Consider the following 26,746-nt stretch of genomic DNA (forward strand, 5'->3'; position numbering starts at 1 on the left):
TTTGGTTTATTTTATAGGTGACATGAATTAATCCAACGTATCTCAACCTTACTAAAATTACCTTCGGATCTTTACTCTACCTTAGGTTAACTTATATTACCTTCATGTATAGTAATCTGATAAAAAAAAGGTTTAGAGGTTCAGTTCGTAGTATATTTTTCAACATCAGTCAGGTGGTGAGCCGGTGACAAGTTTGGGCGCGGCCGCTCAATTGTCAGTGTTTGTGTGACGTCACTGGCAGGCGTTGGCTTGGAGTCACAACCTTAACGTGTATCGGTAATAACGTACATTAATGCTTCGTTATATGGGTCACTATTTCCCATGATTACTATGACTACTAGATTTTTATTACGAACAAGCTGATGTAACACGTACACACCTGCTGAGAGAGGAACCCATACCTGGCCCTCAACAAGTGTTTAAATCACCATCATTACCATATTATTTGAATCTTGGGGATATAGATCCGTGAATATATAATTTAGTCAGAATCTTCAAGCTATTGGCTATAGTTGAGTGTGTTAAATATAAGGGTTTCTTACGCATGCGCATCTAATTCTGGAAAAAACCTAAACTACTGCACCATGACGTAGGAGCATAGCCTAGATATATAGATTGATAGATAGATAGATTGATAGATAGATAGATAGATAGATAGATAGTTCGCAATGTAGGTATACAAACAATGATAAACAATAAGTCAAGTAAACCAAAAACAGCCCAAGAAAACTGTTTATAGAAGCAGTCATAATTATATACACACACACACACACACATCGCAAGGTCGCACCCATGGACGCCCACGCAGTAACCGTCACATTTTTAATACGCTAACATTCTTACACCCTCCCTCCCTCAGACCCCCTTCACTCGCTCACTCTATCTCTAAATTCTTCTACACAATCTCCCTCCCTCCTACACACTCCTTCCTCTCTCCCTCCCACACACAGTCTCCCTTCCTCCCTGCCATTTAAATTAGTCTTGTTTTAAATCTCCCTCGGCGGTTAGAGTTAAACCTTCACTCTTGAATGGATCGACGTTTTAAATCTTCGACTCTCGTTACACTGTTGTTATTATTATTATTATTATTATTATTATTATTATTATTATTATTATTATTATTATTATTATTATTATTATTATTATAGTGCAGTGTTATTATTGTAGTTTTTGCTGTTTTTATTTTGTTAATTATTAATGCTGTAAGGTGGTATTGTCCAGATGGTGATGAGATGGTTACTCTTTGGCCCGCTGACCTGATAACAGATGGGGTGAGAGGTGGTGAAGGGAGGGCTAATGAACCTGGGGTCACTTGTAGATAACTTTGTCCGGGTCAATTGATCTGTGACCTCACGTGACCCCTCCCCCCACACACACGACAAGTAAGGTCTATAATTACTAATGATCAGATTATACTCTTCCTTATATAGTATTATATCTTCATGTGATAAGACACCAGGTGAGTCAGGGGGGCGAGGTAAAGGTGAGCGAGTTGGAGCAATTAACGGAGGTAGTGGCATACATTCCTGGTTCACCTGAAGATTTGCTCCCCCCCCCTTGTTTATTTCACCTGAAGAATAACCGTCCTAACGCTAACCTAACCTAACCTCACCTAAATAATAAACCGTTGTGATAACATTAACACATCACACTAATAATATAAATATTTACAATAGATATGAATCACCAGAGGAGTCGACATGACGTTACCTGGTAGGGGTTAGGTTAGTGTTAGGTTAGGTTAGGTTGGGTTAGGTTAGGTCAGTGTTTTGTCGGATTTTAGACGGTCGTTTATCGTTTATTGGGATTTTATCGATGTATCGGCTGACGGGATCAAAGTTGCACCTCGGCATGATAGCTGAGGGGCGACCAGACGAGTTCAATGTTCACCTGGCGGGCAACAGGTGATAGAGGGTACAAGGTGATTACTGCCTTGAGGGTCATGAGAGAGAGAGAGTTGAGACGGACTTCCTCTGGCAACATACGAAATGACACAAAGTTACTACCAAACGAGCCAGAGTTAGGCCTGGATACAGAAACAAGTTAGTAACGCTGTACCCATACCCGAACACTCAGCATGTAAACTTTGGATAAACCTTTAAAGCATAACACTTGAACATTATATTATTGAATGTGACTTGAGGCTTATTGTATCATGAACCATGTAATTACTACACTGAATCAGGAGTGCTTGAGGACATTCTTGCAGTCTATCTTTTTATTTGTTAGTCCTCAAATAGAATATGACTTCTACTGTGTATGAACCTCTGTCCTCCGTGGCAGTGAACAATGATACCACCCTCAGTGTCAAGACCTGACTGAATTACTCATAATAGGCAAACTGTACTCCAAACTTTGTCAATAAAATTATTCAACTAAAATAAAAACTTCAACATCATGTCAAGATTGGTCCAACTTTTAAAAATGTCGCAGGGTCAAAGCTTACTCTCAACACTAGCTATACACTTGACTCTTGATAATAATAACACACAAATAAAAGAATTAGTCCAATACACATATTTTATCGTTCACCTTGTTATTTATTTTTAATATACAGATAAGGTTAATTCTAGTTTGGTTGTTGTGTATTAGTGAGAGAGAGTTATGATTATCTTGTACATACACACACATACTAGATAGGTAGATAATAAGGCAATTCAATCAAGGAGTAGAGGAGGAAGCAGCATTTGTGTTTGTCGAGATTTCAATTAATTTTTATTTATTTGTCACGTGTTTGGGGTCACTTACTGCTCTATCTTATCAACAATGCTAGAGTTACGGGGTATTCCAAGCTGACGACTGTTCTCTCAGCTGCATGCATTAAAAAAAAAGCTTCACTTATGGCGCTAGGGAGACCTACCTGTAATGACGTCAGACATCAACATCCGGTCGCCATTAGTATTGGTAGCTGATGGAATGCGTCGCTATCATCCTCGCTTGCTGGAGTGCTGTTTAGGTTTCGTCGCTTTTGTTTTTAACCTTCAGTGACTCGGCAGCTGTGAGTGGAATTGCACATCGTTCAGTGTTCCCTTGAGCTTCCTTGGCGTAAACTGGGAATTGAGCTGGTTAGGAAATTCTCTCCCTGTGTCGTAAAAGAATAAAAATGCATTTGTTTTTTATCCAATCCAAATTTCGGTATTTTTTTTTATATTCTATTACCATGATGAGTCAAGTTTGTAGGGTGATTTTTCTAAAGGGTGTATCTATCTATCTGTTTATCTATCTGTATAGCTTTATCATATCTCTCTAAGTAATTTGAAAGTCTTGGGCTCATGATACTTAACAACGCAACCCTAACGAGAGACCTTAAGTATACGAATCAAGCGGCTGCAACCATCCAAAGAATAGATTTTGTTTTCTTTTATAATACTGAATAACGAGTGTCTATTTCCATTTGTCTATTATTTTTGTTTGTATTTTTTCAAGAGTGAGTCGTAGTCGTTAAAATATTTACGTTAATATTTCAAGTATTTTTTTTTCTATAATTGTAAGGCCTTTATGCTCGTGTTCTGGGTTAGTGAATACGTTAGTAATTATTATTTAAAATTCTCGTTATTGTTGGTGTTAAGTTAGGTTAGGTCTGTGTTCAGCTAATGAATATGTGAATTACACGGAAGTGCTTGACAATTCCGTGTTTTTACTTAGTGGTTATCAGTATATTTTTTTCCTTTAATAGTAAACAGAATGTAGTTGTTAGTTGTGTGGACGGTGTAGTTAATTTGGGTGTGTATTTACGTGAGCAAGTGTATGTATTTGTGTATCAAACAGCACATACATTACATCACAGCCCTGGGTGACTGCCACTTCAACTCTGCATAGCTACAACATTGGGTTAATTTCACCCTTTTTATACAACAGGTTGGGGAGGTGTAGGTATATAGTGTGAGCTCCTCAGCCAATCAGCGCCGGGAAGGAGAGGCCTCAGCCAGTAATTTGATGATAACAATTCGTCTCAGCCAATCAGGGGCGGGGATAGGTGGCCTCAGCAACCCATCATAACCTAGGCGCGTGTTTCTGGTGAGTGAGGACTCAGGTGTAGTTACGCAACAGTATCTTCACTACATATATTTGCTGTACTAGTTTATGTAATGTTTCAAATATGTGTTATGATGCATTCAATTTGTAGGTAACACAAAACTTCCTCACTATCGACCAGTCACTAGCATAGAAATGTACTTAATTACAGGTTACATCAGTGATTAAAACAGCGGTTAGAAGTGTGGACAAACTATAGTAGTGGTGAACATATATCAACCTATAAAATAATAACACTCCTAACATAATTTAGGTATTATTTGGTTGTGTTATAATTGGAAAAGACATTAAATCAAATGGTAACTTTAACCCCTATATGAACTACTATCCATTAAGTTATAGTAATAAAAAAAAATCCATATTTCGTAAACAAAAAGTAAAAATATCAGTACAGTTTTTAACAGTGAAAAATAACACACAAGCATCCATCTTTCAGCTCACGTCTGTTGCCCTGAACATATGACGACATTGTCCGTTTGTATTTCATCTTCCAAATGGGTGACTTAATAATAATAATAATAATAATAATAATAATAATTAACGGTTTATTGAAAAAGTTCTGCAGCCCGAAGGCTGAAAATATACATTGGACATAAATAACTTATTACATACATTGGTGTTTAACAAAAGCCTTCATTAGAGAAAGGTAAAGGAACATACAGTGAACATACAGATTATTGTAGGTGTTGAACAGCAAACACGTAGTGTAGTAACTCCCTCCCAGATGGTGTTAGGAGGAACTCACGTGGTGTAGTAGTTCCCTCAAATGGTGTTATGAGGGACCTGACGTGGTGTAGTAATTCCCTCACAGATGGTGTTATGAGGGACCTCACGTGGTGTAGTAATTCCCTCACAGATGGTGTGATGAGGGACTTGACGTGGTGTAGTAATTCCCTCACATATGGTGTTATGAGGGACCTCACGTGGTGTAGTAATTCCCTCACAGATGGTGTTATGAGGGACCTCACGTGGTGTAGTAATTCCTCACAGATGGTGTTATGAGGGACCTCACGTGGTGTAGTAATTCCCTCACAGATGGTGTTATGAGGGGCATCACGTGGTGTAGTAATTCCCTCACAGATGGTGTTATGAGGGGCCTGACGTGGTGTAGTAATTCCCTCACAGATGGTGTTATGAGGGACATGTGGTGTAGTAATTCCCTCACAGATGGTGTTATGAGGGACATGTGGTGTAGTAATTCCCTCACAGATGGTGTTATATGAGTGAGGTTTGGTCTTAGGCCTTCCTGTCGTAGACGGATTAACACATCGCTGGTTGTTGTTGGGTCTCACGGGCCGTTATCACTGGGTACCTGGGACCTCACTTGGGTACGACTGTTACTGTTGAGTTGTTCTCACTGACTTAAGCACTGTTCACCACTGTTCACCTCTGGTTAACACTGGTTCCGTTCCTTTCCTAAATGAAATTGTAACTTCTGGCGAGAACTTGTTGATATTCCGGTGGGGAGGAGGGTTCAGGGGAGGGGGTTGGTATGGGCCAACTTAACAGTTGACCTGGCTGCTCCGAGAGGAGCGCCAGGTACGTCTTGACCCTTCGGTGTGTGTGTGTGTGTGTGTGTGTTGCTCTAGCTAGACAAATAAAGAAACATGACACTAATAAGAATAATATTACGGTGGCTTCTTTGTAATACTGTTGGGCGGTACACGAGATAACTAAACGCTATACTACATTATGTTGGTGTTTGCTGTGTGTGAGGAAATAACTGCTTGTGGTATTATCGATAGCACTAGGATTGCTGCCAGATCAAAGAAGTAATGTTATATCGCTTACTGGTCTTCATGATATTCTCTTATAGTGAGTGATCTAAAAATACATATTCATTTATATTCCTGTTGCTTACCTTAGTCTTGGCTCTTGAAGATTGCAGACGGAACCTAATGTTATTGTTAGAATCTATGAACATACTGTATCTGCTAAGGCAGGGGTGTCAAACTCATTTGCCAAGGCGGGCCAGATTTAATACGAGTACACAGTATGCGGGCCAAGTGACATAATTATGAGCACTTCGCAATCACCTCTTAGGTGAGGAGTGCGACAAGATAAGAAAGGTGGATTTAGTCTGCCCTCGTGCGAAACCCTTAAAAACAAACAAATCAAGTGTTTACTTACCTTGATCAATCTTATTGTTTGCTACTGCTGCTTCCTGATAATTGGCACCTCTTGGTGTGGACCAGGGCATCAAAGTTTGGCACTAACGACTGAGCTGTAGCAACCTTCAGTATTGAATTAAGGTCCGCACCAGTAAGTTGAGGCCGAAGCCGAGACTTGTTCAAGTTCATCACAGAAAAGAGTTGTTCACAGACATATGTACTTCCGAACATTGACATAATCTTTGAGGCAAAACATTTAATCCTGGGATAATTTGGTCCAAAATATTGATAAAATGTGCCAACATCAACACTCGAAAACTTGTTCCCCACTCTCCCCACTATAGCACGGACTGACAGGAATACAGAACACTCAGGTAATGTTACTCTCTTATTTTTTTTATTGTAGATGTCAAGGGTCTCATCTAGTCTACAATACGTGCTTAAAGACTTTAGTTGGTGGAAGCAGTGAAGTAATACATCGTAACATCAACAACATCTTCTTCTGCATATGCTTCTTCAGAGTCACCTTGTTGACAGCTGCTGGACCCTCGTTTCGAAACACCGCCATCTGTTTCTTTGATGCTTCATGGGCCACACATATCTTCACAGCTGCACTAAATCTGAGGTCCTCTTCTTTGACGAACTTCTCACGAAGGGAATCTTCTAGGCATCCAAATACTAGTTTGTCTCTCATTCCATCTTCTCTCTGGTCACCATACTCGCATTCTTTGCTTTGAATGTTGAGCTTTGTGAAAAATGAATCCAGAGGTTCTCCTGTTTGCTGTACACACTTTCTGAATTTATACCTGTCAGCCAACATATTCCTTCTTGGTGCAAAGTGTGCGTCAAACTTCTCTAGTACATTCTGCAACACTTTGACTGGGTCTGGCTGGGTACCACTTGGTGTAGGGAACTCAAATGAATTGTATGTATCAAGCAACTCATCCCCTCTCATGGTTAACAGAAGAGCAACTTTTTCCTCGTCAGACCTCCTCTTCAAGCCTGTAGCCAAATACATAAGAGGTCAAATTTTTGCTTAAAAGTCTTCGATGCATGTTCAGTGTCACCTGTTAGGCTTAACTTGCTGGAATTGTGAGTGCTGAAGCTGCCATGTCGTCGCTGTACTCCTTGCACCGACGCCCGCCTCTACTCGCCTCAGACCACTGGAACTGGAGCCCATCAGCAACCCGGGACTTGGTCACATATGGCAGCAGGGTCCACCATTAGACAACACATTATGCTCCCAATATCTTCCCAGGCGCTAGTACCTCCCTGTTTGGTAGCTACCTACTACCTACTGTTATCCACTGTTTTAATGTCCGTGGTTTACATATATTTTAAACCAATGCTGTTTTTGTTGTTATATTATTACTTCACTTCAATAACTAAGATGTTCAAGTGCATAACAAGTTTAGTAATATACTAGTTCATCAACAATAACAAAATATGAGATAAAACTCTATTTTCAAACTAATGTGAATTTATATGGAGAAAAAAATCTAGTTCCTATTACACGATTCAATAAAGTCTAGGATAATAATATAAATACTAGAGTTGAATTGTATCAAAGAAAACGGAAGATTAGTTGAGAAGGGAAACGACACTATTGATCACATAATCCGCCAACACTCGCTGACCCACTCATTACCTATCACCAAGTTCAAAGGACACCTTTTATTTACCTTCTCCACCACTTCAGCTTCACTTGTAACTTAGAATAATTTTTTTTTTGAAATTGGGATTTTTTTTATGTCATCTTATTTGTTATTTTGTTATCAAATATTTTCCAAATTGTTATTTTTGAGATTTCCTTATAGTATTTTAGTTACTTTATTCGCCATTTGTTGACTCTAGCCAGTCGGGCGGACGGTAATTTCTCTGTTACACACTGTTGGCAAGTACTGGCCATGTGCGAGTACTAGAACGTACCTGAATATACACTAGTGTTGGTCAAGTCTGGTCTGAAATGAACTCACACTCGGTGCAGTCACAACATTCTCTGACAGGCTATTTCAAGGAATTTCTTAGGACCAGTGATGCATTATAAACACACACACAGGCTCCAAACAAAGCTTGGTGGTAATCATTAAAAGCTCGACGTCAAGTGAGATATGGAACATCCTTAAGAACAGAAAGCGAGTTAAAGTCGAGATTATAGAGAAATGATACGTTGTTTACATGTTTTTCTGTGCTTCGACAACTAAAAGTTTTTATTCACTAGTTTACCAGGTTCATCCACTGAATAATAACAATTAAAGTGAAGAGTAAACATTCTTTCTTGTCATATATTGAGTTTCAGTGCACGCTAATTGACCACTGTGGGAGAGACGAGGCGAGGATATCACTAAATAAAGATAAAAACAAAAAATATTTATACCAGTTTATTATTGTTCAGATAAGTCACAAAACAAGTATATTTTCTGCATAATTCAACATGACATTCTAATCAATCACATATCCTAGTAAGGCACTACCAACGGCGTAGTAATATTATCACCTTTTCACAGCACAGTTTTCTCACCAGACGATAGCAAGGCTACAGGGTGTACAGCAATCTTAACACAAACACAGCACTTCAGTCAGGAGTATGGGAATATTTTTGCTTGCTTAAATGTAAAATAACTCACATTAACAATTCAGTATTAATTAAGGTTTTGGTCATTGGTAAAAAATATTCTGCCCCCTGTCCTGAGGAGAGCGTACAGTCTAATGTCGCTTATAAACATAGAAATGACGGGAAATAAGCATGATCAAGAGTTAGTCGTAAAGGTACAAGAAGTTCTCATGAAGTAGCCAGTTACTCAGTGTTCTAGGGCGCTGGCAGTTGTTTGATTTTACACAACCTGAAAACATAAAACATGAAAGACTACAAAGGCGCAAAATTTCAGCACTGCTTCAATGATTAGTTGTGATGACTAAAAAACGGAAAAAATTCAGTAAAATTTAAAACACTAACTAATGTACTGCATGAAGTTGCATAAGCTGTACAGGTATAGATATTTGTATTCGGTTGTATTGTGTACACTATATAAAATGACAACTTATAAGTCGTGCAAACCTCAAGCAGTGAAGTCGCTTTGGTTTATTTCAAAGCTTGCAGAGCATTCTGATTGGGTACGATACTGTCTCGGAAATTTTATAAAAAAGTTTAGAAGGTGTTTATGGGACCAAAAATCCTTGCCATATCAGCTTCAAATCATTCAACTTTAACATGCAAAAAACTTAGGTGGGTTTGGTTAGATTAGGTTAGTCTCCCCATCCCACATAAAGATTAAAAGGTACACACACACACACACACACACCCTCTAAACGTCCTATTTACACAAACACACAAAAGTTCCCCCCAAACAGTTTTGTACCAATTTTGAACTCCAGAAGTGACTCGCTCGGAAAGCAGTCAGCCACACCAATTCTCCATTATTTATTATTTATAACACCTTCAATTTTATATGAATTTCTAATAGTTATCCTTTTTTTACATTGTAGTTAGGATACAGTTTCATCAAATTAATTTTTTTTACCATTCTGTCTTGGATGTGAACGTGGGGTTGTGTATAGAATAAGACAAGTGATCGCGGGCCCTACGTGCCCTTGTGAAAGTTATAACGCTCGTGACAGCGTACAGCGAATGAGGGTGCGCCAAGTCCGTAGACTTGCATCGTTTTCCATCGGAAATAAAATGGTTAATTAATGCCTTCCTAAAGAAACCATCGACATGGGACCAGGTTTGTTCCAATCTACGATTTTTTTGCGATTTTTCCACCAAGTTTGATGAAAAATGATTGTGCCGTTTCGGTTGCCCAGAACAGACAGACAGACGGCTAGTCCTATAGTATATTAGATGTTTTTAAATTTCCCATTATCTTTTTTTCATTGCCAAACGGTTTTAATACTTTTCTACACTGTCCCACATTCATATTTCTCAAAACCAAGTTCATACCACATCTTTTGTTTACATCACGGATAAATAGTCTTCGCGTATATTTTGGTTCACATATTTCCGGTATTGAGTATTTGTAATTTCCATTTGTTGCTGTCCTGAGTATCCTGTTACCTTTGTAACTGAGACTTGATACAGTTTTATATTGGTTATGTTCTGTACATTTGTATATTTTGGGGATAAACTTGTGCATCTCATTTACTGGATAGTGATGTAGAAAACTGACGAAAAATACATATACTGTAGATACAAATTAACATTACTTACTTAACTAGTTCACATATCAACACTTAAACGTATAGCCTTAGTGCGTAGTGACTTGGAAGACTTTTTTCTCTGTGTTTTTATGTACAGTACTTTGTAAATTAATCTTGTTTTACTATTGATGTTGAAAGTGTATGTTTGAAACACTTTCTGATGATAAAATCTAAGACTATGGTGATATATCTTGTCTGTAGTTAGGCATTTTGGATTTTTGCTTCTTTCCTAATATTTGTCGACATCTGAATAAATAAAATGCTTCACTTTATGAATTTTGGAAGTTGGTATCACTGGTCGAGTTATCTGTTTGACTTTCTTCACTTGTATATGGCGGGTATGAACCTTCCAAAGCCATGAACAATTAAAAGAAGCTTCACTCATTAACATAAACAAATACTTCAATCTGATTGGCCAAGTCGCGTACTGCATTGTGAAGTAATAACTCTGGCTACTCCTGCAACCTAACCAAATCTTTCCATATGACGTAAATATCTATGGTGCTATTATGATGTCAGACTTGGTAAACATGCCCGGGGGTTCAGTAGGTGTGATTCTTCCATGACTCGTAGGAGTTGTCATCATATGAGTTGTAAGTGAGTCGGTTGAAGACGCCAAATTCTTCGTCGTTCTCCTCCAGCAGTGTGTGTCTCCCGTACCGCGCGGTGTACAGGCTGCCGGTACAGACACATATTGAGACATTCTTATTTATACTTTAGCCAGAGTAATACAGACACAAAGATGAGTTTAAGGTAAGGATAAGGAAGATTAGGGTAAGGTTAGGGGATACAGGGATAAGGTTAGGAGAGATTAGGGGTAAGGTTAGGTGAGGTTAGAGTATGGTTAGGTGAGGTTAGAGTTATGGTTAGATGAGGTTAGAGTTATGGTTAGGTGAGGTTAGAGTATGGTTAGGTGAGGTTAGAGTTATGGTTAGATGAGGTTAGAGTATGGTTAGGTGAGGTTAGAGTATGGTTAGATGATAAATAAATCCTAAAATAAAAATTATGGTAGGCAACGGGGAACTAAAACAAGTGGAAAATTGTGTGTATTTAGGAAATAACATCAACTGGGATGGTAGATGTGTGAAATTAATCATAACAAGAATAGGTCAAGCAAAAACAGCATTGAGTAAACTAAAAGACTTAATAAAAGGGGACAGGTGGTGTTATAGGCGAATGCTAAAAATAAGTTACATTAACAGGAAAGCTAGAGAAATACTTGAAGTGTACAGAAAACGTAATTAGATACTTTGATCATATAATTAGGGATGAGGGGATAATAACAGAAATATTAATAAGGACATAAGAATGGAGGAAACTGCATCGGGCGTATTGGCCCATACTGGGCAGTCCCGTTTACACCCAACCCCTATTGCTCATATATACGTCCAACCTATATTTGAAGCTACCCAGCGTGTTAGAGTTAATGATGATGTTTGGTAACTTGTTCCACTCATCCACTAATGGACAAAGTTAAGGGTAGGAGGACCAGGGGAAGGCAGAGTCTGGGATGGAGGCTTGGTAAAAACTGCCTAAGAACGTTGAGAGTGGACGACTGTGGACTTTAGGATTGGCTAGATTATATTAGTTCGTATTTCGTTTAGTTAGGTTAAAATGCAGTTTAGGGCACTGAAGGTTAGCCAATGTTAAATCACTTTAGAATACTTTAAGTTAAGTTAAATTAGTTTAGGTTAATTTAAGCTAAGTTATTCTATGCTAGGTTACTTTGTTTAATGTCACTTTGCTAAATTCCTGAGAAATTGAGTTCAGATTAACGTTAACTAGTTTATTATTATTATTATTATTATTATTATTATTATTATTATTATTAACTTAAGGTGAAATCTCTTCCAACAACTGAAATAATTACTTTATTCTCCTGAACCAGACGCCAATAACGGTGACGGTGAGAGCAATAGTGATGATGGACAACGATACGAGGATAACCTTGGTGTGGGTCGACAGAGAATTCCCGCCTGAGTGTATGTTGGCAGCCCTGTAATATAAAGAGAGAAGTTACTAGGCTATTTATGGCGTTCTCGTCCAGAAAGAAAATCACGGGAAGTAATTAGACAAGTCACCCTTAAATAATGATAATAACCTATAAGAATTTATTGCCAGGAACAAGAGAATGTGTGTATATTTGCATTGTACACAAACAACCACACACACACACGGCTTTGATCATTATTTATTACTATATAAAACAATAAGCAGATAAGAGCTAACGAAGAAAAGTTCTACCTCGCTGGGAATTGATTCTGAACAGTGTCGAGGTGTTGGTTCTGCTTGCTCTCTGTTACAGCCTTCGTCAGCGTAGCTACGGTAGCTTCAGGTTTCCTGTTGTGTGCGTGAAATATTGCACCGGGAGGCAGAGGTTGTTTTGCCGGTTCTAGCTTTTTGGGAGTTGGTTTCTGAGTGGCTTTTGGGGTTGGTTTTGGCGTTGGCTTTGGAGTTGGTTTTGGCGTTGCCTTTGGGGTTGGCTTTGGAGTTGGTTTTGGCGTTGGCTTTGGAGTTGGTTTTGGCGTTGCCTTTGGGGTTGCCTTTGGTGTTGGTTTTGGCGTTGGCTTTGGAGTTGGTTTTGGCGTTGCCTTTGGGGTTGGCTTTGGAGTTGGTTTTGGCGTTGGCTTTGGAGTTGGGTTTGGCGTTGCCTTTGGGGTTGCCTTTGGTGTTGGTTTTGGCGTTGGCTTTGGAGTTGGTTTTGGCGTTGCCTTTGGTGTTGGTTTTGGCGTTGCCTTTGGCGTTGGCTTTGGAGTTGGTTTTGGCGTTGCCTTTGGGGTTGGCTTTTCGGTAGCCTTTGGCGTTGGCTTTGGAGTTGGCTTTTCGGTAGCCTTTGGAGTTGGCTTTTCGGTAGCCTTTGGAGTTGGCTTTTCGGTAGCCTTTGGAGTTGGCTTTTTGGTGGCCTTTGGCATTGGCTTTTCGGTAGCCTTTGGAGTTGGCTTTTCGGTAGCCTTTGGAGTTGGCTTTGGAGTTGGCTTTTTGGTGGCCTTTGGCATTGGCTTTTCGGTAGCCTTTGGCGTTAAGTTTGGAGTTGGTTTTGGAGTTGGCTTTTCGGTAGCCTTTGGCGTTGGCTTTGGAATTGGCCTTTCGGTAGCCTCTGGGGTTTCAGGTTCTTCAGCAGATGGTGATTCTGCTTCAGGTTCAACAGTATCTGATACAGCAGGAGATTCAGGTTCATCCTTCGTTACCTCGGGCTTGACCTTAACCCCTGCTAAAGGTGGTGTATGTACGGGCTCATCTCCGCTCTCTGGTTGGTCATTTTTTTTAGCCTTAATTTTTGTCTGTCTCAGCTCTTTCAGTTTCTTAGTGAGGGTTTGTTGCTGGGAGGGCTCGTCCGCTGATGTTACTTCCGCATTGGGACCTGGGGAAGAGAGATCTTGTTAACTGATGAAACAAGAGAAAGAAATGAAAACATCTCCTTTCTGTTGTATGATAGAAAGGGGTAATTATGATGAGACAGGATCTATTTTCATTAGAATGGCACCATTTTGATTCAGATTTAGTAATATTATGAATAAAATCTGTCTCAGTGTGGGAAAACAAAGAAAAGTAATCATAGGAATAATTTGAGGAATGAGTAATTAGAAGCCTCGTATATACTCTCCAGGTACTGAATACATTTGGGAGCGTCGACGTGGTATATAAGTCTAGTTGAGCTCACTTAAAAAAGTATTTACAAGTGGCTGTCATGCGAGACGTGACTCTAGGTTTCCACTAACATTTAGATAAAGAAAGATAACCTTATCCATTGATAATCACAACTGAGCGCCACACGCGGATCCCACTCGTTCCTCTGACGCATGCGCCCCTCTTAACCTACTCAGTTATAATTTAGTAACTACTCTTGCTAGGTAGTCAAGCCAACGAACCACAAGATAATTAATCAACTTTTGTTTATGTCCTGTAACAACCACCTGTAAATATTTTTCTAGGTCTTCCTGATCCACAAAACACTGAAAGTACAGTACATGTTGACATCACCCCTCAGTGAAGCGTATCTTTACCCTCCAAATTATTCTACTGTACCCGGGTTATAATACTGACTAGCACCGTAATTTATGAGAGAGGAGGCGAGACCAGCTTAGCTTATTTGTTTTTTTTTTCATTTTGATTAGATTATGATTATTTTCACTTGGTGGAATAGCTGACACAGGTTGATTATGAGAGCACTTACACCACAGCCGTTCAGACATCCAACACTTGGAATTTCATGTAGCCAGACTTTACATACTTCGATTATTGTTACAAAAATACAACCAACATGGTATAGTTCCCAACAAACTATAATGTCGTAACTTTTCCCTAAAAATTACTAGACAATAGAATACAATAAGATACATTTATATGTGGTCTATTTATCAAGGCATTTACGTAGTATGGTCATCATTACCGCCAGTATTCACTTAGCATTGTGTAGCAAAATGTTTTAATGTAATTATTTCCAGTTTCAGCTGAAGAATCTCCTCCCACCGTTACCTCGGGAGGAGACTCTTGTGATCTGAAGTCATTAGATGATATTACAGTACATTCTGCTCCACGACCCAGCACTATTACAGTATATAGTACTTAAATTCTTCCCCATAGATGGCGTATCGTATCTAACAGCCTATTATAACGCTTTCAATTTAATATTAATCTACCCTCACAGCCAAGATATTCAGCCACACAATCTGAGAATTATATTCGGTTACAGAGGCATTAAAGGTTCTACATTTATTCAATATATGTCATCCAATTTAGACATGTTACTCGCTATGAAATTCAAGGCGCTAAACTTAACACACTCCGAACTAGTGACGAAATCTTCCGAACCAGTGACGAAATCTTCCTCTACGCCAGCACATGACAGCACTTACCTCCATACACTCATGACAGAAGCTTACCTGTGATGTTGTCTCCCTGTACCACCCCGTAAGCCACACATATTAATAACACTAAAGGTAATAACACCTTCATGGCTGCACTTGCTCGGAGAGGTGAACACAGCGCGGTGATGGCGTTGTTGTTTGTGATTGCCCCAGTGATCTTATCTTACTGATTGTGTTGATAACTTTACAAGAACAATGGCGTCACGTGAATTATAAGACTGTAATCCATATCGTTATGCTGCATAATTACGCACAGAAGAGTATCATTTAGAGGAGGTTTATAAGCATGGAACAGTATTAATGTCAAGAATACTCTCCTGTTAGTCTCATTAGTACAGAGTCTGTATTTAGTCTTTACCCAGAATTCCTCTTTGCGCTATGCAGGAAACTGTGTTCATGTAAAGATTCATTGTTTCATATTCACCGATACACCGAAAAGCAAAGTTCATGGATACTTATATTTTCAGCTACAAATACTATAAACAAATTGGTGTGTTTACAGTGTACAGTAGTTTGTTATGTATTAGATCAATTTGATGGAGTTTCATAATGCTTAACGATTATTGTGGTATCATGAACACTTCTACAAATGAATTACTGCACCGTGAAGTTTGACTTAGGTTCGAAATGTCTCAACTTATAGCTCGTTCTTGTTCCTGTACTGTTTTGGTCGCTATTTCGGAACAGTTTTGATCGTTGCCTCTGTTTAGTATCCATTTATTCTTTTGTCCGAGTGAAGTGAGGGAAGGTGGACGTGTCTCTGAAGAGCGCCGTGGGTGTAGCAGAAACAGGAGTTACACATTTATTAAGCGTCAAGTTAATGCTACAATGTCCAACGTCGAGGTACCGAAATCTGCGAAAGAAAGGTATGTTAAATGAGTGTTAATCTGTGTTTATTGCGGAGTTATTACGACATACACGTTAATGCTGTTATTGTCACCGGGAATTAGTGTTTCAGTGTTATAATGTTCACCAGTGTCTTAGATTATTTTTGGTGTTGATGATTAGAAAATTGATAATATCTGTTTATTTGATGTGAAGCCTACCTGTTGGATGTGTGAAGACGTTGTTAAGGTGTGTGTGTAGCTCTTACCTGCAGTAATAATCTCGTTTACAAGGTGTTCGTAGTTGACAATAGACTTTACTCAGATGTAAACACACTACTTAACTTGGATCATCCATTAGGGCCTAGATAACGGCTACCACCAGAAGGAATTGTCCGAATTGGATGAATTTTTTCTACTCACTAATATGATATTAAACACAAAAATGGAAACGACAATGCATAGAACCTAATAGAACCTGACCTAATATATCCATAGAAGGAATTCGTGGAAGCGTTCACAATCATTTAGGAAACGTCTCTTGAAGAGGGATTCAGTAAGATAAACAACAAAAATGGCGCCGGGGGGAGAATTGTGAAGCGGGATAGAGTAAAAAAATAAACTACTTAAAATCATAATAGAAAGTTGTCGTATCTTTTAATATATTTAAAATAATCAAAACAATAAGTAAAGCAAAAATAAAGAAAATCAACAAACAACTTCTGGTATTAGCCGTTATTTACACCATTAATAGTGATGATGTACTTGTATATTTGTAACATAACTGAATAATGACATATCTTAATAAACCTATTAGCTATACGATAGATTATCCAGCCAGTAACTTAATCTAGGATGTAGCTGAGTAACTATCGACCGTCGAACATTCACGCCATCCTTGTGTTTGCAGTCATGAAATTCCTACGACTAAGGCGCTGCCGGTGTCCAGGAGCACAGACCGTCGCTACAGTGAGGTGAGTTCCGTCTTGGGTCTCATGTAACGTAAGTGATTAAGACTGTGGACGATTTGTATTACCCTAAACAGAAGTTAGGTTAGGTTAGGTTCCTCCTCTGTCTTGTTTGCAGGAAGTTAATTCAAAGCATTTATTTTACGTTGCCCAGACACCAGATTTGCATTCTGTGGATTAAAACAAAATATTAATGAGCTTCCCGTCAAAAAATAAATAAAAAAAAAGATTCTGGAACTATGGTGACCATATACAGCTTTACTTTACATTACTTTACTTTGAAACTTTAAGTGTGGTAAAGCCCATTTCTTTGTCCCAATACAGTAGTTCGATAATAATACTTAACATCTCTTCCTCGTCGTAATATTTTTGTCTTTACGTGTTTATGAAGGATCTGGGCAAATTAGGCTCTAATTTGAATTCTCCTATACTATAAATTATAATTGTTAATATCCAGTAAACTTATTATTTCATATTCGAATAATTTTTTTTATTAAATTTGGTAGTTAAGATATAAATTTTCACTTCCTACTAACTATACTTTCTTTTTTCCTAGTTATTTCACCCTATTTAAACACTTACATTATTAGCTCCTCCGAATAAAGAAATATATCGCTACGCTTTTCGCTACAAGAATCATCGAATAGAATGGCCAGTCTTAATTGATGGCCTTCTTTGTGTGTGACTCCCGTAGGTGGTACAAGAGTATATGCGGAAGAAGCAGAGTCGACAAGGCTCTGCCAGCAGCTACATCATCCAGCCCTCGGAGGTGCTCACCCAGCAAGCCGACCAATCAGGACCCAACGGTACCTCCTATGTAAGGTGCGTTATGGCCTTGAGTCTTGCTGTCCTCTGCGTGTCATGATCACTCTAGGGTGTGTTATATTGTCCTCTGTGGTGCCATGTTGTTCTTTGGGAGTGCCATGATTATTGTAGGGTGTGCCATATTATCCTCTGTGGTGCCATGTTGTTCTTTGGGAGTGCCATGATTATTGTAGGGTGTGCCATATTATCCTCTGTAAGTGGCTTGATCACTATACGATGTGCCATGCTGTCCTTAAGGGTTACTATAATCTCTGAGGATGCCATGTTATCCTCTTGGGTGCCATATGATCTATTGGCTTTATACTTCTGGGGTGCCATATTATTCTCTGAGGTGTCCTGCTAATGCCTCGGGTGCCATAATGTCATCTGGAGCGGCATGTTGATCCCCTAGTGCCATGTTATCCTCCCTAGTGCCATGTTATCCTCCCTAGTGCCATGCTGTCCTCCCTAGTGCCATGTTATCCTCCCTAGTGCCATGTTATCCTCCCTAGTGCCATGCTGCCCTCCCTAGTGCCATGTTATCCTCCCCTAGTGCCATGTTATCCTCCCTAGTGCCATGTTGTCCTCCCTAGTGCCATGTTATCCTCCTAGTGCCATGTTGTCCTCCCTAGTGCCATGTTGTCCTCCCTAGTGCCATGCTGCCCTCCCTAGTGCCATGTTGTCCTCCCCTAGTGCCATGTTATCCTCCCTAGTGCCATGCTGCCCTCCCTAGTGCCATGTTGTCCTCTAATGCCATATTTGTCCTCCCTGTGCCATGTTGTCCTCCCTAGTGCCATGTTGTCTCCCTAATGCCATGTTGTCTAGTGCCATGTTGTCCCGCCCTAGTGCCATGTTGTCCTCCCTAGTGCCATGTTGTCACTCCCCTAGTGCCATGCTGCCCTCCCCTAGTGCCATGTTGTCCTCCCTATGCATGTTGTCCTCCCTAGTGCCATGTTTGTCCCCCCTAGTGCCATGTTGTCCTCCCTAGTGCCATGTTGTCCTCCTAATGCCATGTTACCCTAGTGCCATATTGTCCTCCCCTAGTGCCATGTTGTCCTCCCATGTTGTCCTCCCTAGTGCCATACTGTCTCCGTAGTGCCATACTGCCCTCCCTAGTGCCATGCTGTCCCCCTAGTGCCACTGCCCTGCTGTCCTCCCTAGTGCCATGCTGTCCTCCCTAGTGCCATGCTGTCCTCCCTAGTGCCATGCTGTCCTCCCTAGTGCCATGTCCTCCACACACACACACCTGTATGTTATCGGTATCATCGCTTCTCTGTCTCGTACTGTACAGTTGGGACCCACCTGACACCCCCAGAAGCCAGAGACCCCAGAACCCCGAAGGTAACCAGAGCGATGCCCCCCTTGCCACCACCACCGCCCCGGGGACACCTGAGAAGGACTTGGGGGTACCACTACTAGACGTTAGCCGTGGATCAGTAACCCCGACCAATAGAAGTAGTAATGAGGACTCCTTCACAACAGCTAAATCGAACTTAACCCGCTCTAGGTCCCCTCAGAATCACGGGTCAAAGTCTGCAGTAGGATCTCAACGCAGCCCCGGATCTCCCTTCACCTACTACGTTACTCCCTCGACGATCAATCACTTCCATGGGAATTTGAAGGTGAGAGAGGATAGAAGACTGTTGAAGGGAAGGTGTCTTTACAGTTTTGGTGTTATGCAATGTAGGTAAGCCATTGACTTACGTTTCGGTGTATCTCTATTAAATAAGTAAAGGGACTGTACCCATTATCCTGTAGGAGGGGAGGATGGAGGTCATGATAAGATTATTTATTACTCATTCAATTCTCTAAACATAGACCTCATTTACCCATCACCTGTGAGTGTTGCTTTAACCATTTCCTTTCCCTTAGACGGTAGAACTGAACACCGAAAACTTCCTTCCCTTCCTTTTTTACCCAAAGATAGGTGGTAGAACTAAACACCGAAAACTCCATCCCTCCCTTCCTTCCTTTCGACTCCATGAAGCAGTGAAGAGAATGCCTCAGTCTCTCTCCTTTATGGATGATCTTTTCAGTTAATCTTTCTCTTTCTTTGTCTCTATTTTTCTCTCTCTGTATGATGTCTGTTTCTCTCAGTCTGCCGTCTCTCTCTCTCTCTCTCTCTCTCTCTCTCTCTCTCTCTCTCAACACCTTATTCTTCACCACCTCACCTCACCCCTCCGCCCCCAGAGCACCCCGAAGGAGGAGGAGGAGGAACAACAGCAGCAGCAGAAGACATCAACCTTCCACTCCCCAGGGTCCAGAGCTAACGGCACCCCGAGGAACACTAGCAAACATCCTGCCATTAAGGTGATCTCTGCTGGGGGTTCACCAAGACACCTTCTGAGTGAGTACCTGAGTGCCTGACGGTGGGGTGGGAGAGGGGAGAGATTAGGGTGAGTTGAGTGAGATTAGGGTGAATTGGGATAGATAGTAACCTCCTACACTGCCCCCGTTACCTCCCCCGACAGGAGCGACCGACAACGAAGGCAACGATGAGTCACATAGTACGCCATTTCCTGATCAACCTTTCTTCACACCTGCCTACTTCGACCACAGGTGAGTCTCCAGCACTCATCTACACTACCTGGGCTGGATTAGGGCGGAAATGGGATGGATAAAGGGAGTGGATAAGAAGGGAGTGGAGGTGGATAGGGAATGGGATGGATGGGGAGTGGGTGGATAGGGAGTGGGGTGGATATAGGGAATGGGGTGTGGTGGATAGGGAGTGGGATGGATAAAGGGAATGGGGTGGATGTAGGGAATTGGGGTGGATAAGAGGGGAGTGGAGGTGGATAGGGAATTTGATGTCATTGAGAACGGTGTAGGGAGTGAAGTTAAGCTGTGGATGATGATGATGGAGGAAAAAACACATTATTATTTTCTTAATTTTTTCAAGATTATTTAGTATTTCACGTATTGACTAAAGCTCCCTCGTACGTTTATGTTCAGTAATAAACAAGTAAATAACAAATAGTCCTTGTAATTTAAATTTGTTCATATATAAAGAATTTCAATTTTCCTGGAGTCACCTTAACACCTACAGCACTATAACATTTGACTCTGAGAAGCCAAATCTACAAGACCCGAGTGAGATTTATTTGGTGAATCGCAGTGTTGATGGCCAGAGTGAACCGCAGCGGAACCAGCAGCGACCATCTCCCCTGACGAACACCACCACTGGCAACGAGGAGCACCCAGTGATAGAGGGAGAGAGGTGGGTGTGTTGGTGGAGAGAGAGGTGGGTGTGTTGGTGGAGTGAGGTGGAGAGAGAGGTGGGTGTGTTGGTGGAGTGAGGTGGAGAGAGAGGTGGGTGTGTTGGTGGAGTGAGGTGGAGAGAGAGGTGGGTGTGTTGGTGGAGTGAGGTGGAGAGAGAGGTGGGTCAGTATATGGAAGGAGGAAAGGATGGAAGGGAGAGAAGGAAATGAGAGAGAGAGAGAGAGAGAGAGAGAGTTCAGTAAATTAGGGGATGAAAGGAAGAGAGAAGGAAATAAGGGAGAGATAGAAAGGTGATTGCAGGGTGGGGTGAGGCTGTTAATGACTGCCACGAGGAAAGGGTCACTATTGATGTTGTGTTAGCAGCGTGTACAGTATAATGACCTTGACCTTTTAGTGTATATTTCTGCCACTCTGAGTTTATGATTGCTCTGACATTTGTGGCTCCGTGATCTTTTCCGGACGACTTTTTTTTTTTAATTTGACCTCTGACTGAGTTCCTGTGAATGACCATTTCTGACTGTGTGATCTTTCTGACTGAGTTTTTCTGATTATTCGAGCTTCTGTGACTGTGATCATCTGTGACCATTTGGCCTCTTTAACACAGCTTGACCAGAGAATCGTATCGTCCTCAGGTATTCACAGGAGGCGAGCATTAACTCTAGCCCACAGTTCATGCCCTTCGTTCGCCCCCTCGCCCTCAACTTCGAGAACGCGTCAGATCGAGGCTCAGACACCAAATCAGACCGCACCATGTTAGGTCAAGGCTTCGATCTCAGACCACACCAGCCCATGTTAGGTCAAGGCTCCGCTGAAGATAGTTCATCCCAGTTTATATCATGTCGGGGTTCTGATGCCAGGTGAGGAGGAAATATTAAGCACATCTCAAGCTCTTAAGTGTAGTCGCAGAGGCTTTGTTTGTCTTGACCTTTCATATCTTGAGAATCTGACTTAATCCCAGGAACTGTTGACACAAAACACACACACACGAGACAAACATACTTGAACAACAACAGTTATAAGCATTAAGTATATAAAAAAAGACAAGTAATACGTAGTAGTTGTAACAAGCCACCACTGACGTATCTCACAGGGATGACAATGATTTGCTTTTTGTTTTCGTGATTTTTTTTCGTGTATTTATTTTGGCCTTTATATATTGGCGTTGATGGCGTGTGATGGGCCAGCCAGAGCTTAGAGGAGGCAGTGGGGACCCTCAACTACCCTCCTGACGAGACCAGCGCCACTCAATACTCGATCAACTTTTCCAACTCCCCGTTCTCAGGTATGTTCCTCTTCCCTTGTATGTCCCCCTTCCCTTGTATGTCCCCCTTCCCTTGTATGTCCCCCTTCCCTTGTATGTCCCCTTCCTTGTATGTCCCCTTCCTTGTATGTCCCCCTTCCTTGTATGTCCCCTTGTATGTCCCTCTTCCTTGTATGTCCCCCTTTCCTTGTGTCCCCTTTCCCTTGTATGTCCCCTTTCCTTGTATGTCCCCTTTTCCTTGTATGTCCTCCTTCCATTTCTATCCACCTCCTATCTACCCCTTCATCTACCCCTTCAACATCCTCTTTATCTTCGTCTCTACCACCACCCCCTCTCTACCCCTCCACCACCCCCTCTCTACCCCTCCACCACCCCCTCTCTACCCCTCCACCTGCTCCTCTTCTCAATACCCACTCTACCTTCTTTTCACAGCCACAATTTCTTCGCCGCTTCCTTGGACACCTTGGTCTGGCGGGAGGAATACCTCGTCCCGGCCAACCACTCCTGAAGACATAAGGGCCCTTGAGAAGACCCTCCGTAAACAGAAGCGCATAGCCTGGTGCTTCGTAGTATCAGCGCTGATCCTGCTGGTGGTCACTGCGGCCACTGTCCTCGCCCTAGAGAGTAGGTGGTCTTTGTACAGGGAGTTTAAGGGGTTGAGATGGAGAGGGGGGGGGGCTTGGGTTTGGTGAGGGGGCTTAAGTGGTCAAGATGGAGGGAGAGGGGGGATTTTATGTGCTGTGATGGATATTTTAAGTGGTCTTGGTGGAGGGGGTTTGAAGTGTCGTAAGATTTGTACAGTCACCCACTAAAGTCCTGTCGCTTCTCCTGAATCACGAAATTTAGACTCATGAATCCGAAGCATTTATGGAGAATGTATCAATCTCCTGCTTCGAGTTCACCGAATCATGAATCTCTGGCTTCGGATTTCAGGAAGAGAGGGGAATGGATTTGAGTAGTTGACTGTACATACCAAGTAACACCAAATAGACTTATCTCCTGTCTTTCCTACCTTCTCCTCCCCTACAGTACCAGCACTCAAGAACAAGGAACCTGTCGACCCTCTCCCACATGTCAGTAGAGTTATTATGGATACCGTGTCTGAGATGGTCATGGAAACAACTGGTAGGTGATTGCTCGGGTTATCATTTTTAACTTCTGTTTTTAGTTTCACATTCTGGATTGATAAATTTAATCCCGTTTTAATTAATGGAATATTATTTTTTTTTTTTTACTTGTTTTTTTAAAGACTTTCCTCTCTGTATAATTCGTTAAATAGAGGTTTTATTATGATAGTTGTGAAGGATGACTGCCACTTCTTGTTGGGTCATGACAATGGCTCCTTGAATGACCTGACCTGGTGGAGATAAAAGTCAATAGGTCAAGACTGTTGGAGTTTTGAAGCCACAGGAGGGAGTGGTTTTACGGGTGAATGGAAAAACAAAAGTTATAAGGAAAAAGTCAGAAAAAAGTTACAATTCTGGTTAGGTTAGGTTGAAATAAACCCGGGTCTCTAATATTTAAGTGGTCCTAAATGGCTATGGCTATGAACTGATACCCTTAATGTTTGACTAAATATTGATCCTATAAACTAGACTAGACGTATACACAGACATATAAATAAATACTAAAATAGCGATTGATTTCGGTCTTTTAATTTCGTGCTCTCGACTGTAGACTATATCACTTATGGCTATTATTGATTATTATTATTTGCAATATTTTTGTTATTTACATTGGGTTAGTCTTCCTTCTATCCTTCCATTGCAGTGGGGACGAAATCTTCCGCCGCCTCTTCCTCTTCCTCTTCCACGCCAGCCAGCACGGGGCCTTCCGTCTCCTCCTCCACCCCAGCCACGACTGTATCTTCTCTCTCCTTCTCCTCCTCTCCCACTCCGGCCGCGATAGAACCTTCTGTCTCCTCCTCCTCCACTTCAGCCGGGATAGAACCTTCTGTCTCCTCCTCCTCTTCCACTCCGGCCGCGATAGAACCTTCTGTCTCCTCCTCCTCTTCCACTCCACCCGGGATAGAACCGTCCGTCTCCTCCTCCTCCACTTCAGCCTGGATAGAACCTTCCGTTTCCTCCTCCTCCACTCCAGCCAGGACAACTTCTGTCTCTTCCTCCCCCGCCATAAGCGAGAGGAAGTCTCCTGTCCCAGGCGGCGCTATGGTAGAGTTGTCAACGAAATCTTATGATCACTCTATCTCTCATGTCTCAGATAAATTAAACGTTGTCAGTGATTTGAAAAAGTTGATGGAATCGACGAAGGTCTTAGGCCCCTCTAGCAAGCCTTCTGGTGCTGACTCGGGCGTCTCACATCAGCCATCGTCTCCACAACCTGACTCGGGCGTCTCACATCAGCCATCACCTCCATCGTCTCCACAACCTCCTCCTGGCGCTGACTCGGGCGTCTCACATCAGCCATCGTCTCCACAACCCCCTTCTGGTGCTGACTCGGGCGTCTCACATCAGCCATCACCTCCATCGTCTCCACAACCTCCTCCTGGCGCTGACTCGGGCGTCTCACATCAGCCATCGTCTCCACAACCCCCTTCTGGTGCTGACTCGGGCGTCTCACATCAGCCATCGTCTCCACAAACCCCTTCTGGTGCTGACTCGGGCGTCTCACATCAGCCATCACCTCCATCGTCTCCACAACCTCCATCCCAGGAAGACGAACACCTCAAGATGATGCCTTCTCGACCAGATTATCTTTCCCGTAATAAGCCCTAGTTTGAATGATCAGAATTAAGGAAGGGACTAGCTAGCTCACGTACTAAATAAAGCTGCCTATTGATGGCTAGTTGCTACTGGAAGTTATGAGCTGGAATCTTCAAGAGTACACACTCCAACAGGTAGTTACTGATATATAAACACTAGCATACACGAGACTGGAATTTGTATGCTTAACCCTGAATAACTGACGGGATATGGCGGTGTTGTATTAAAGTGAGACGTTTCAACTATTATTTATACAACATACAACTCCACAAATAACTCCGGGTTGTGTACACTATTGTTATTCCTCGTCTGTGTTGGCTGATGGAAGCAACACAGCACTTGCTCAGTCTCTACTCCGCCGTGTGATGTTTACATTAACCAAGGTACTGAAACTAATGTGTCTATACACTTCACATTGAAAAAGTTTCCTGTGGTTCCTCATCTCATGGCAAAAAACAATTGAAACTTTGACTTTTAGTTTTATGTTGATACAGCTTGTGAAATAATACTCCACAATATAACACGGATTTATTATTTTTTATATTTACGGTGTATCCACAATATAACACTGAATTCGTATAGATTTTACATTAGTGATATATTGTCGATTTCCTAATAAGGTAGTGTTTGGATATTGGCATCATGTATGTAGAAGCACTGTACTTGATGTATGGGGGGATTAGGTAAGTAGTAAGTATGTAAGAGTTTATAAATATTACTCACTAATCTTGTAGAATATAAACACGAGACGCAATTAACTAAATTATCTTATTGTCCCGAATCAAGGGAGAGTATGTAAGGTGGATTTTCTTAATGATTTCCTGTCTTTTTTATTGTCTTATGACTTTTAACTTAATGTAAAGAGAGATTTTGTTGGTTTTATATAAAAAAAATAACAAAAGACGTTTATTTATCTACCATCTGGTAATTGTGATTCATTCCTTAGAACTGTTCATCTTGTCTCGACCATAGAGCTGTGTCTGGCCTCTCATCTCTCCCCCCTTACGCCCATCCCTGTCTCTCCTTTCCCTTCCCCCTCCCCTCCCCTCCCTCCCTTCCCCTCCCTCCCTTCCTCCCTCTCACCACCCCTCCTCTCTCTCTCTCTCTCACCATCCCCTCTCCTCCCTTTCTCTGTCACCGCTCTACCCGGGAAAAGGTTCACATAATTTACCTGACGTCACTGAGTCCGTGACGTCAAGGGAAAGAAAAGAGCTTATTGGTTCAAATTTATTTCACGCTCTGAACATTTTATTTATGCCAGATAATAATTACACAGAATACTATTGGTTTACTAATGGGTAAATAGGTTTAAAGATATTAATATGATACTATTGGTTTAAAACAACATACATCTAGCAGTAATTTAAGTAGTAATAGTAATAATAATCACATCTACGATAACTCCTTCATTTACGTACGACATTTAAGTACAAACATGAATACAATATAATTAATTACGTCAATAAACTTGATTAATTCTGTATATCAGGAGACCACCAGTTTTTTTGTTCATTGATAAAATATTACGATATCATTGATAGCAGACAGCCACGATAACAATCTGAAGAACAATTTTTTTTAAAGCTTCTTGTTGGTTGGTAAAGCTGAAGAGGACTGTAGGATTAGGTAGAGATATACTGTAGTTTTTTGTGCGGTACATTATTACATAGTTAATTTATATACAGTATACTGTATGCATACACTTACACAGTACTGTATATAACTATATGCTAGGA

The 26,746-nt window shown here is 41.2% G+C and overlaps 1 protein-coding gene and 3 long non-coding RNA genes across 4 annotated transcripts; 3 read left to right on the plus strand and 1 right to left on the minus strand.

Moving 5' to 3' along the window:
• Positions 1-8,514: 8,514 nt before the first annotated feature.
• Positions 8,515-12,845, minus strand: LOC121859430. The gene is made up of 3 exons (XR_006087640.1): positions 12,588-12,845; positions 12,214-12,339; positions 8,515-11,018 (listed from the first exon to the last, which is right to left on the minus strand). It is a non-coding gene; the product is annotated as an uncharacterized LOC121859430 (long non-coding RNA).
• Positions 12,846-15,955: 3,110 nt separating this feature from the next.
• LOC121859622 lies at positions 15,956-17,819 on the plus strand. The gene is made up of 3 exons (XR_006087683.1): positions 15,956-16,077; positions 16,946-17,009; positions 17,698-17,819. It is a non-coding gene; the product is annotated as an uncharacterized LOC121859622 (long non-coding RNA).
• A 2,190-nt stretch (positions 17,820-20,009) lies between these two features.
• On the plus strand, positions 20,010-21,005 carry LOC121859623. The gene is made up of 3 exons (XR_006087684.1): positions 20,010-20,154; positions 20,279-20,366; positions 20,923-21,005. It is a non-coding gene; the product is annotated as an uncharacterized LOC121859623 (long non-coding RNA).
• Positions 21,006-21,288: 283 nt separating this feature from the next.
• On the plus strand, positions 21,289-24,516 carry LOC121859585. Its single transcript, XM_042356522.1, has 6 exons — positions 21,289-21,883; positions 22,211-22,308; positions 22,720-22,911; positions 23,317-23,412; positions 24,058-24,149; positions 24,508-24,516. Exons 1-6 carry the CDS (start codon positions 21,699-21,701, stop codon positions 24,514-24,516), a joined length of 672 nt encoding a protein of 223 aa, XP_042212456.1. The 5' UTR covers positions 21,289-21,698.
• Positions 24,517-26,746: the final 2,230 nt, after the last annotated feature.

Source organism: Homarus americanus, unplaced genomic scaffold, assembly GCF_018991925.1.
Source record: "Homarus americanus isolate GMGI-L3 unplaced genomic scaffold, GMGI_Hamer_2.0 scaffold7626, whole genome shotgun sequence".
Classification (NCBI taxonomy): Eukaryota; Metazoa; Arthropoda; class Malacostraca; order Decapoda; family Nephropidae; genus Homarus; species Homarus americanus.

Excerpts from the sequence above, each read along its gene's own strand:
- LOC121859585 (XM_042356522.1), top strand. The coding sequence starts at position 21,699 with ATGCCCTTCGTTCGCCCCCTCGCCCTCAACTTCGAGAACGCGTCAGAT. Across the intron at positions 21,884-22,210 it reads TGTCGGGGTTCTGATGCCAG|CCAGAGCTTAGAGGAGGCAG; the intron begins GTGAGGAGGAAA and ends GTGATGGGCCAG. Across the intron at positions 22,309-22,719 it reads TTCCAACTCCCCGTTCTCAG|CCACAATTTCTTCGCCGCTT; the intron begins GTATGTTCCTCT and ends TTCTTTTCACAG.